Genomic DNA, 12,033 nt, shown 5'->3' with positions numbered 1-12,033 from the left:
TCATATGGTAGCTCTATGTTTAGTTTTTCAAGGAACTTCCATACTGTTCTCCATAGTGGCTGCAATAATTTACATTCCCACCAACAGTGTAGGAGGGTTCCCTTTTCCCCACACCCTCTCCAGCATTCATTCTTTGTAGATTTTTTGATGATGGCCATTCTGGCAGGTGTGAGGTGATAGACACCTCACTGTAGTTTTGATTTGCATTTTCTAATCATTAGCAATGTTGAGCATTTTTTCATATGCCTGTTGGCCATCTGTATGTCTTCTTTGGAGAAATGTCTATTTAGGTCTTCTGCCCATTTTTCAATTGGGTTGTTTTTTTTTGTTATTGAGCTGTATGAGCTGTTTGTATATTTTGGAAATTAAGCCCTTGTCAGTTGCTTCATTTGCAAATATGGTGGCATGTGGGATCTTAGTTTCCCGACCAGGGCACGCCCCCTGCATTGGAAGCGTGGATTCTTAACCACTGGAATGCCAGGGAAATCTCTGAAAATGTTTTACATCTTGATCTGGATATATATATATACACACGCTCCGTGGCATATGGGATCTTCCCAGGCCAGGGCTCAAACCCGTGTCCCCTGCATTTGCAGGTGGATTCTTAACCACTGCGCCACCAGGGAAGCCCCATTCTAACTTTTAAATCTAAATATAACTCAATCAAATTCAACAGAGCAAAACAAATCTAGAATTTTAAATGATTAACTATACCGTACTTCTGTGTAAAATTCATAGATGATAAAAAGTAGACAGATTTAAAATCCTCTCCCAATATTTTCAGTGTACTTATAAAATGTCCATCACATTGAATGAAACACCACAAAACCAACTGCATTACACCTTTCATTTACCCTGTGTGTATAATTTAATTCAATAAAACATAAAACGACAATGAAATCTTTCTACAACATTAGCAGGTCACCCTCAAACAACTTGACCTACACATGACTTGTCTAGCCACGACAACCTGTCTTTCACAAATCAATCCTCCCCTCTTCTCTCCCCATAATACTCCATATGCAGCAACAACTAGAAAGAAAAAAAATATCTAGTAATAAAGGATCAAATGTCCCTGCTAGGGCTTCCCTGGTGGCACAGTGGTTGAGAGTCCGCCTACTGATGCAGGGGACATGGATTCATGCCCCGGTCTGGGAAGATCCCACATGCCGCGGAGCGGATAGGCCCGTGAGCCATGGCCGCTGAGCCTGTGCGTCCAGAGCCTGTTCTCCACAACGGGAGAGGCCACAACAGTGAGAGGTCCGCATACCGCAAAAAAAAAAAAAAAAAGTCCCTGCTATACATTCAGGAAATTCAAATGAAAACCTGATAGTAATCTTAAATATAACACTATTTATAAAATATTCAGGGAAAAGAAAGAAACAAGATACATACCTTTTCTATCAAGAGATATTTCAGATGGCAAAAAGTTTCAGGTGGAAAAGGATATTAGATTGTGATTTAAATAGTAATTCCTCGCCTCAACCAGCCACCGGAGCCAAGCCCAAGGTCCCGCCATGGAGCCCCACTCGCTCGCTGACGCGGGCCTGGAGGCGCCGGCCACACGCCTCTGAGCCCTTCGGCATTCTTGGAATATGAAAACAAGCCTGGACGACCTAGCAGGCCACCCTCACCAAAGCAGAATGTGAGGAAGAATATTGACTTTGAGCCTCTCTCTACCACCACACTCATCCTGGAAGACAGACCAGAAAATCTCTCAGCAAAGCTAGCTGAAAAAGCTCAGAAACACAGGAAACAGTATGAAGAAATGGTGGTTCAGGCCAAAAAAATGAGAGTTGAAAGAAGCCCAGAGAAGGAAAAAGCAGCTGGAAGAAAGATGCAGATTAGAAGAAAGTATCGGAAATGCCGTCCTCACTTGGAATAATGAGATTTTGCCTAACTGGGAAACAGTACTCTAGGAAAAGTTAGAGATTTACGGTGGCAGGGAATCCCTCCCAGTGTGAGAGGCAAAGTCTGGAGCTTAGCCATTGGCAACAAGTTAAACATCATCCAGGAGCTCTTTGACATCTGTCTTGCCCAAGCCAAGGAGCAGTGGTGGTCCTTTAGCACGGGAGGCTCTGAAGTGGAGAATGAAGATGCTGGTTTTTCAGCAGCAGACAGAGAAGCCAGTCTGGAGTTTATTAAACTAGACATTTCCAGAACATTCCCTAATCTGCATTTTCCAGCAAGGTGGCCCGTATCACAACACAGCATTTTGGGAGCTTACACTTGTTACCAACAGGATGTGGGTTACGTTCAGGGCATGGCCTTCATAGCAGCCGTGTTGATCTTGAACTTACTGTAGATGCCTTCATTGCTTTTTCTAAACTTCTGAATAAACCCTGTCAAATGGCTTTTTTCCAAGTGGACCACGGCCTTATGTTGACTTATTCTGCTGCGTTTGAGGTATTTGTTGAAGGAAGTTTGCCAAAATTATTTGCTCATCTCAAGAAAAACAACTTAACTCCAAACATCTACCTAATTGATTGGAGACAGAAGGCTTACTTCTAGAAGGTAAAGTCCGAACATCATCTGAAACGAGGCTCAGTCCCTTAAATAAAGCCGATTTGTCTGCACCGTAGACAAATCTTGGAAGCAAGCCTTTGGGACTCTTGGCATTTGTTGCTTCTGTCCCAAACCCTGAGACTGTTCCGACGCCGCTGAATTCTCGCTGGGAACAAGGTTTTGGAGGTGAGAGCTCATAGCTGAGGCCACAAGCGCTGGTGTCACTGTGGAATAGTACAGACATCAGGCCATGAAGTGGCTGCTGGCGGGGGTGCTGGGCTGGCGATACAAAGCATTACATGTTATATGGTGATAAGATTTAACTACTCACTATTCACTGAGCAAAATTTGACTCATCTAGATCCAGCACCTGTAAGATATATTATAAACTGACATGATATGCATATAGCATATTACTTTCCCTGGTCATTTAATTGAGCTCTTGTCCTCCTGTTCTACAGGCAAGGAATTTCTTCCAGGTCTCAAAACACTAACTTACAAATTTAGGTTACTGCTCACAAAAGGACAGTGGACATCATTGAAAATCTCAGAGTAAAAAGCTCTGAAAACACTTTCCTCCATAAAAGCAATGAGAACACTAGCAAAAACTGTCAAAATCAACTTTCTCAAAATGCTAGAAATTAACCAAAGACTTGCAGCAATCTAGGGAATGATTATTCAAGGAAAACAGCTGAATCTCAGTAAGAACAATGAGCTTTGTGGCATTTTAATTTCCCTGTGCACATCTGCCCATCCCCAGGTGCACAGGAATCTTGAAAAACAACAGCCACAACCAAGTCTGGCAGTCCAAGAAGTTGGAGTTCCCAGAGAAGGGTCATTATTGGACATGAAAGACTTCACATGTAAGGCTGTCATTATTGAACTTACTCAGAGCTCACTAGTACAAAAAGTGGTCTCCCCCCAAGACAATCTATCAAAACCAGCCAGAGACAGTTGTTGAACATAACTCTTAAAACTCAATAAAAAAAAGGAACCCATTAATAGACAGGCAAAAGATCTTAACAGATATCTCACCAAAGAAAATAAACAGATGGCATAAAAGCATGAGAAGAAGCTTAACATCATAATGCATTAGGGAATTGCAAATGAAAACAATTAGAAATCACTATACACCTATAAGAATGCCAAAAATCCAAAACATTAATAATACCAAATGCTGGTGTAGATGTGGAGCAACAGGAACTTTCATTCGTTGCTGGTAGAAATGCAAAATACTACAGCAACTTTGGAAGATACTTTGGCAGTTTTTTTTTTTTTTTTTTTTTTTACAAAACTAAAATACTCTTACCATAAGACCCAGCAATTGTGCTCCTTGATATTTACCCAAAGGAACTGAAAACTCACATCCACACAGAAACCTGCACATGGATGCTCATAGCAGCTTGATACACAATTGCCAAAACTTGGAAGCAAGCAAGATGCTCTTCAGCAGGTGGACAGATGAACTGTGGTACATCAATACAATGAAATTTTATTCAAGGCTTAAACGAAATGTCTTTTCATAGCATGACAGCTCATGTTGAAACCTTAAATGCATATTACTAAGTGAAAGAAACCAATGTGAAAAGGCTACATACTATATGATTTCAACCATATGATATTCTGCAGAGGTAAAACTATGAAGACAATAAAAAGATCAGAAGTTGCCAGAGGTTGGGGGATGGGGTGAGAGGGATGAACCAGCAGAGCACAGAGGATTTTTAGGCAGTGAAACTATTCTGTATGATACTAAAATGGTGCATACATGTCATTATCCTTGTGTCAAAACCCATGAAATACAAAACACCAGGACTTCCCTGGCAGTCCAATGGTTAAGACTTCACCTTCCAATGCAGGGGTGTGGATTTGATCCCTGGTCAGGAAGCTAAGATCCCACATGCCTCCTGGCCAAAAAACCAAAACATAAAATAGAAGCAATATTGTAACAAAGGGCCTCCTCGCCACCCGGCCCGGCCCCCGTGCGCCCGGGAGGCGGGCCCGGCCGGGGGAGGCGCCCGGCGCGCCCTGAGCCCAGGTGCCAGTCTTTGTTGTGAAGGGTCCCGGGGTGTGCGGCCAACATGGTGGAGATGGCATTTATTTCTTAAATAATGTTTATCACTGTACTGATGAATGCTTCAGCAACACTGGTGAACTCTAGGGTACAAAGAGTTCTTTACCTGTTGGCTCTATCCCTCACCCCCAATGTTGTAAATGAGCCATCAGACTGCAACAGCATTACCTACTGGAACCTCAAAGTGTACACCATCCCAGAGAGTACCTGCCCTGACTGGCACAACTGCGTCCAACAGTGACTTGGCAAGTCTTTTTGAGTGTCCGGTCTGCTTTGACTATGTGTTACCACCCATTCTTCAGTGTCAGAGTGGCCATCTTGTTTGTAGCAACTGTCGCCCAAAGCTCACATGTTGTCCAACTTGCCGGGGCCCGTTGGGATCCATTCACAACTTGGCTATGGAGAAGGTGGCCAATTCAGTACTTTTCCCTTGTAAATATGCCTCTTCTGGATGTGAAATAACTCTGCCACACACAGAAAAAGCAGACCACGAAGAGCTCTGTGAGTTAAGGCCTTATTCCTGTCCGTGTTCTGGTGCTTCCTGTAAATGGTAAGGCTCTTTGGATGCTGTAATGCCGCATCTGATGCATCAGCATAAGTCTATTACAACCCTACAGGGAGAGGATATAGTTTTCCTTGCTACAGACATTAATCTTCCTGGAGCTGTTGACTGGATGATGATGCAGTCCTGTTTTGGCTTTCACTTCATGTTAGTCTTGGAGAAACAGGAAACATACGATGGTCACCTGCAATTCTTTGCAATTGTACAGCTGTTAGGAACACGCAAGCAAGCTGAAAATTTTGCTTATCGACTTGAGCTAAATGGTCATAGGCGGCGATTGACTTGGGAAGCCACTCCTCGATCTGTTCATGAGGGAATTGCAACAGCCATTATGAATAGTGACTGCCTAGTCTTTGACACCAGCATTGCACAGCTTTTTGCAGAAAATGGCAATTTAGGCATCGATGTAACTATTTCCATGTGTTGAAATGGCAATCAAACATTTTCTGGCCAGTGTTTAAAAGCGTTGCATTCAGTTTCACAGAGAATAAGGCACCTGTCTGCCTACCAACCAGAAGCTTTTGGTAGGTGGAAGCTAGACACATGAAGGTAAATGAAAGGAAAGGCTGTTAAATACAGGAAACAGTTGCATGTAGTAACACTAATATATTTAAAAATAAGTCAACAGTAAACCACTGAAAAAAAAATATATATATATATATACACCCAAGATGGGCATCTTTTGTATTAAGAAAGGAAGCATTGTAAAATAATTCTGAATTTGTGTTTGTTGTAGATTGAGTGTACTGTTAAAAACTATTGGGTTCTTGTTTTTTTGTTTTGTTTTTGTGTGTGTGTGTGTGCATGAGAGTGTGTGTGTGTGTGTGCGTGCGTGAGTGTGTGTGTGGGGGGGGGTTTCCTTTAACTGACAAGCCATGTTGAGCGGTCTTGGACCACTGCTTTTCCCCATGGGAGTCAATACAGAGTGCTGCTGTGTGTGTATATTTTTTTGTGTGTATTTGCTAATTTTTATTATTTCTAGTTTTTCATTAAATAAATTTGACTTTCTTTTCTGTAATTCAGGTTTTTCCTCACTTTTTTTGGTACCTTTTTAAAGTTAGTGTCTTTTTGATATGCATAATTGTTTATGGTAAAACTTATACATGTGTTCAATACATATTTTCTTTTTCCCCCATTAATCAGTTCATTAGAAATATTTTAAATTCAACTATTTTGTGAAGATATGAGTTTCAGAAAGGAAGGGTAACATCGGAAGAATTATCAGAAGCTATTTAAAGCAGCTATAAAGTGATCACTCTCTTTCTCTCTCTCTTTTCTCCAGTTGAGTCATACCTTCAAACTTATTCTTTGTAAGGTTAGGGAGTACTGATTTTTTTTTTTTTAAACACTGGAAAAAAAAATCAGGCTCTCCTCCTCCCCCCAAATATCTTGGACAAATCACATATGTTTAAATTTTGTTCTTGTATTTATTGGTTTTGCAAAAGAAGGCAGCGTCTCACACAGTATTTGTTTAAAAGCAAGTCATTTGTTTAAAAAAAAAAAGAGGCAGTTTGCAAAAAAAATGTTTTAGGCCTTTTATAATTCTCATTAAAAGAATATCTGGCAAATTAAAAAAAAATATTGTAACAAATTCAATAAAGACTTTAAAAACTGTCCACATCAAAAATAACTTAAAAAAAAAAAAGAGTGAACACAAACTGTAAACTATGGACTTTGAGTGATAATGATGTGTCAGTGTAGGTTCATCAATCAAAGCAAATGTACTCTGGGTGCAGGATGCTGACAGTGAGGAGGCTGTGCATATGTGGAAACACAGGGTATATGGGAACTCTGTATGTTCCACTCAGTTAATATTACCAAACAATTAAGGAAGAAGTAGCATTAACTCCTCACAGACTTTCTTTTTAAATAAAAAGGAAGAAACACTTTCCATCTCATTTTATGACACCAACAATACCAAAATCATACAAAGCCACTACAGGGGAAAAGAAAATTAAAGAACCATAATATTCTCCCAAAATTAGACATAAACATTCTTAACAAAACATTAGGAAATCGGACTTGGCAATATAAAAACGATTATAGTAATAATAACAAATAATAATGGAGTTTATTCCAGCTATGCAAAGTAGGCTTCACAGTTAAAAATCAACGTAATTCTCCATATTAATGGAATAAAGAAGAAAATCATATGATAACCTCAACTGATACAGAAAAACCACTCAACAATTCAACATCTCTTAGTGATGAAAACTCAGCAAAATAGGGAATGAAAGGGAATTTCCTCAACCTGATGAAGAACAACTATGAAAAAGCTGTAGCTTTCATCATACTTAATGGAGACAGACTGAACATTTTATCCCCAAGATCAGGAATAAGGCAAAGATGTACCGTCACTTCTATTAAACATCATACTGGAGGTCCAAGATGATGCAATAAAGGTAGATAGATAGATAGACAAAATACATACAGGGCTTCCCTGGTGGCGCAGTGGTTGCGAGTCCGCCTGCCAATGCAGGGGACACGGGTTCGTGCCCCGGTCTGGGAGGATCCCACATGCCGCGGAGCGGCTGGGCCCGTGAGCCTATGACCGCTGAGCCTGCGCGTCCGGAGCCTGTGCCCCGCAACGCGAGAGGCCACGGCAGTGAGAGGCCCGCGTACCGCAAGGGAAAAAAAAAAAAAGACATACATATAGGAAAGAAAGAAGTAAAACATCACAGATTAATTTTTTTTTTTTTTGCAGTACGTGGGCCTCTCAGTGTTGTGGCCTCTCCCATTGCGGAGCACAGGCTCTGGACGCACAGGCTCAGCGGCCATTGCTCATGGGCCTAGCCGCTCCGCGGTATTTGGGATCTTCCCAGACTGGGACACGAACCCGTGTCCCCTGCATCCCACTGTGCCACCAGGGAAGCCCACAGATAAATTCTTGTAAATGTAAACCAAGTGAATTTTAACAAGGTCACAGAATTTTTAATTAATATACGAAAATCGAAAGCATTCTTAAATACTAGCAATTAGCAAAAAATTAAAGGAAAACAAAATTTGCAATATTATCAAGAAGTATGACCTACTCTGGGACGAATTTAACAAAATTTCTGCAAGACCTATACAAGAAAAACTACAAAACACTACCTAGAGAATTTAAAGATGATGCAAATAAATGAAAGAAGATACCACATGACTGAAAAAATCATATTTCTTACTGAGATAATTACCAACTTATTGGTCTAACACAGATTCAGGGTACTCCCAAACAGGTTTTTGTAGAAATTGACAAGTTGATTCTAAAAGTTACCTGGGAAAGGGCCAACATTCACAAAGATGTCTTAGAGAAACATAAAAAGCTAAAAGAGTGACACTGAAAGGATCTAGATGGTGGAGTTGAAGGACGTGCTTTCACTCCCTCTTGTGAGAACACCACAATCACAACTAACTGCTGAACAATCATCGACAGGAAGACACTGGAACTCACGGAAAAAGATACCCCACATCCAAAGACAAAGGAGAAGCCACGGTGAGACGGTAGGAGTGGTGCAATCAGAATAAAATCAAAACCCATAACTGATGGATGGGTGACTCACAAACTGGAGAACACTTATACCACAGGAGCGCACCCGCTGGAGTGAAGGTTCTGAGCCTCACGTCAGGCTTCCCAACCTGGGGGTCCGGCAACAGGAGGAGAAATTCCTAGAGTATCAGACTTTGAAGACTGGTGGGATTTGATTGCAGGACTTTGACAGGACTGGGGGAAACAGAGACTCCACTCTTGGAGGGCACACATAAAGTAGTGTGCGCACTGGGACCGAGGAGAAGGAGCAGTGACCCCAGAGGAGACTGAACCAGATGAACCTGCTAATGTTGGAGGCTCTCCTGCAGAGGTGGAGGGTAGCTGTGTCTCACCGTGAAGACGAGGACACTGGCAGCAGAAGTTACGGGAAGTACTCCTTGGCGTGAGCCCTCCCAGAGTCGCCATTAGCCCCACCAAAGAGCCTGGGTAGGCTCCAGTGTTGGGTCACCTCAGGCCAAACAACCAACAGGAAGGGAACCCAGCCCCACCCATCAGCAGACAAGTGGATTAAAGTTTTACTGAGCTCTGCTGACCAGAGCAACAGCCAGCTCTACCCACCACCAGTCCCTCCCATCAGGAAACTTGCACAAGCCTCCTAGATAGCCTCATCCACCAGAGGGCAGACAGCAGAAGCAAGAAGAACTACAATCCTGCAGCCTGTGGAACAAAAACCACATTCACAGAAAGACAAGATGAAAAGGCAGAGGGCTATGTACCAGATGAAGGAACAAGATAAAACCCCAGAAAAACAACTAAATGAAGTGGAGATAGACAACCTTCCAGAAAAAGAATTCAGAATGATGATAGTGAAGATGATCCAGGACCTCAGAAAAAGAATGGAGGCAAAGATCGAGAAGATGCAAGAAGTGTTTAACAAAGATCTACAAGAATTAAAGAACAGAGATGAACAATACAATAATGAAATGAAAAATACACTAGAAGGAATCAATAGCAGAATAACTGAGGCAGAGAACGGATAAGAGACCTGGAAAACAGGATGGTGGAATTCACTGCTGCGGAACAGAATAAAGGAAAAAGAATGAAAAGAAATGAAGACAGCCTAAGAGACCTCTGGGACAACATTAAATGCAACAACATTCGCATCATAGGGGTCCCAGAAGGAGAAGAGAGAGAGAAAGGACCAGAGAAAATATTTTAAGAGATTATAGTCGAAAACTTCCCTAACATGGGAAAGGAAATAGCAACCCAAGTTCAGGAAATGCAGAGCCCCATACAGGATAAACCCAAGGAGAAACACAACGAGACACATACAAATCAAACTGACAAAAATTAAAGACAAAGAAAAATTATTGAAAGCAGCAAGGGAAAAATGACAAATAACATACAAGGGAACTCCCATAAGGTTAACAGCTGATTTCTCAGCAGAAACTCTACAAGCCAGAAGGGAGTGGCATGATATATTTAAAGTGATGAAAGGGAAGAACCTACAACCAATATTACTCTACCCGGCAAGGATCTCATTCAGATTCGATGGAGAAATCAAAAGCTTTACAGACAAGCAAAAGCTAAGAGAATTCAGCACCACCAAACCAGCTCTACAACAAATGTTAAAGGAACTTCTCTAAGTGGGAAACACAAGAGAATAAAAGGACCTACAAAAACAAACCCAAAACAATAAAGAAAATGGTAATAGGAACATACATATTGATAATTACCTTAAACGTGAATGGATTAAATGCTCCAACCAAAAGACACAGGTTCACTGAATGCATACAAAAACAAGACCCATATATATGCTATCTACAAGAGATTCAGACCTAGGGACACCTACAGACTGAAAGTGAGGGGATGGAAAAAGATATTCCATGCAAATGGAAATTGATAGAAAGCTGGAGTAGCAATACTCATATCAGATAAAATGGGCTTTAAAATAAAGAATGTTAAAAGAGACAAGGAAGGACACTACATAATGATCAGGGATCAATCCAAGAAGAAGATATAACAATTATAAATATATATGCACCCAACATAGGAGCACCTCAATACATAAGGCAACTGCTAACAGCTATAAAAGAGGAAATCGACAGTAACACAATAATAGTGGGAGACTTTAACACCTCACTTACACCAATGGACAGATCATCCAAACAGAAAATTAATAAGGAAACATAGGCTTTCAATGACACAACAGACCAGATAAGATTTAATTGATATTTATATGACATTCCATCCAAAAACAGCAGATTACACTTTTTTCTCAAGTGCGCACAGAACATTCTCCAGGATAGATCACATCTTGGTCACAAATCAAGCCTCAATAAATTTAAGAAAATTGAAATCATATCAAGCATCTTTTCTGACCACAACTCTATGAGATTAGAAATCAATTACAGGGAAAAAAACGTAAAAAGCACAAACACATGGAGGCTAAACAATACGTTAGTAAATAACCAAGAGATCACTGAAGAACTCAAAGAGGAAATCAAAAAATACCTAGAGACAAATGACAATGAAAACACGACGATCCAAAACCTATGTGATGCAGCAAAAGCAGTGCTAAGAGGGAAGTTTATAGCTATACAAGCCTACCTCAAAAAACAAGAAAAATCTCAAATAAACAATCTAACCTTACACCTAAAGGAACTAGAGGAAGAAGAACAAACAAAACCCAAGTAAGCAGAGGGAAAGAAATCATAAAGATCAGAGCAGAAATAAATGAAATAGAAACAAAGAAAACAATAGCAAAGGTCAATAAAACTAAAAACTGGTTCTTTGAGAAGATAAACAAAATTGATAAACCATTAGCCAGACTCATCAAGAAAAAGAGGGAGAGGACTCAAATCAATAAAATTAGAAATGAAAGAGAAGAAATTACAACAGACACCGCAGAAATACAAAGCATGCTAAGAGACTACTACAAGCAACTGTATGCCAATAAAATGGACAACCTGGAAGAAATGGACAAATGCTTAGAAAGGTATAACCTTCCAAGACTGAACCAGGAAGAAACAGACCAATCACAAGTAATGAAATTGAAACTGTGATTAAAAATATCCCAAAAAACAAAAGTCCAGGACCAGATGGCTTCACAGGTGAATTCTATCAAACATTTACAGAAGAGCTAACACCCAACCTTCTCAAACTCTTCCAAAAAATTGCAGAGGAAGGAACACTCCCAAATTCATTCTATGAGGCCACCATCACCCTGATACCAAAACTAGACAAAGACACTACAAAAAGAGAAAATTACAGACCAATATCACTGATGAATACAGACGAAAAAATCCTCAACAAAATACTAGCAAACAGAATCCAACAACACTCTAAAAGGATCATACACCATGATCAAGTGGGATTTATCCCAGGGATGCAGGGATTCTTCAATATATGCAAATCAATCAATGT

The 12,033-nt window shown here is 40.5% G+C and overlaps 1 protein-coding gene and 1 pseudogene across 2 annotated transcripts; both read left to right on the top strand.

The window, feature by feature from the left end:
- The first annotated feature begins 1,586 nt into the window (after positions 1–1,586).
- LOC309795475 (TBC1 domain family member 14-like) lies at positions 1,587–2,511 on the top strand (annotated as a pseudogene). The gene has a single exon. The product of its transcript is annotated as a TBC1 domain family member 14-like (transcript).
- Positions 2,512–4,716: 2,205 nt separating this feature from the next.
- Positions 4,717–6,848, top strand: LOC309794941 (E3 ubiquitin-protein ligase SIAH1-like; the record flags this gene model as incomplete). Its single annotated transcript, XM_082606894.1, is given in 2 exon segments — positions 4,717–5,127; positions 5,131–6,848. Coding segments are annotated over 2 exon segments (846 nt in total). The 3' UTR covers positions 5,566–6,848.
- Positions 6,849–12,033: the final 5,185 nt, after the last annotated feature.

Source organism: Mesoplodon mirus (genome assembly GCF_964341445.2).
Source record: "Mesoplodon mirus genome assembly, chromosome: 19".
Classification (NCBI taxonomy): Eukaryota; Metazoa; Chordata; class Mammalia; order Artiodactyla; family Ziphiidae; genus Mesoplodon; species Mesoplodon mirus.
Note: the sequence above shows the minus strand (reverse complement) of the source record. Positions and strands in the feature narration are given on the sequence as shown.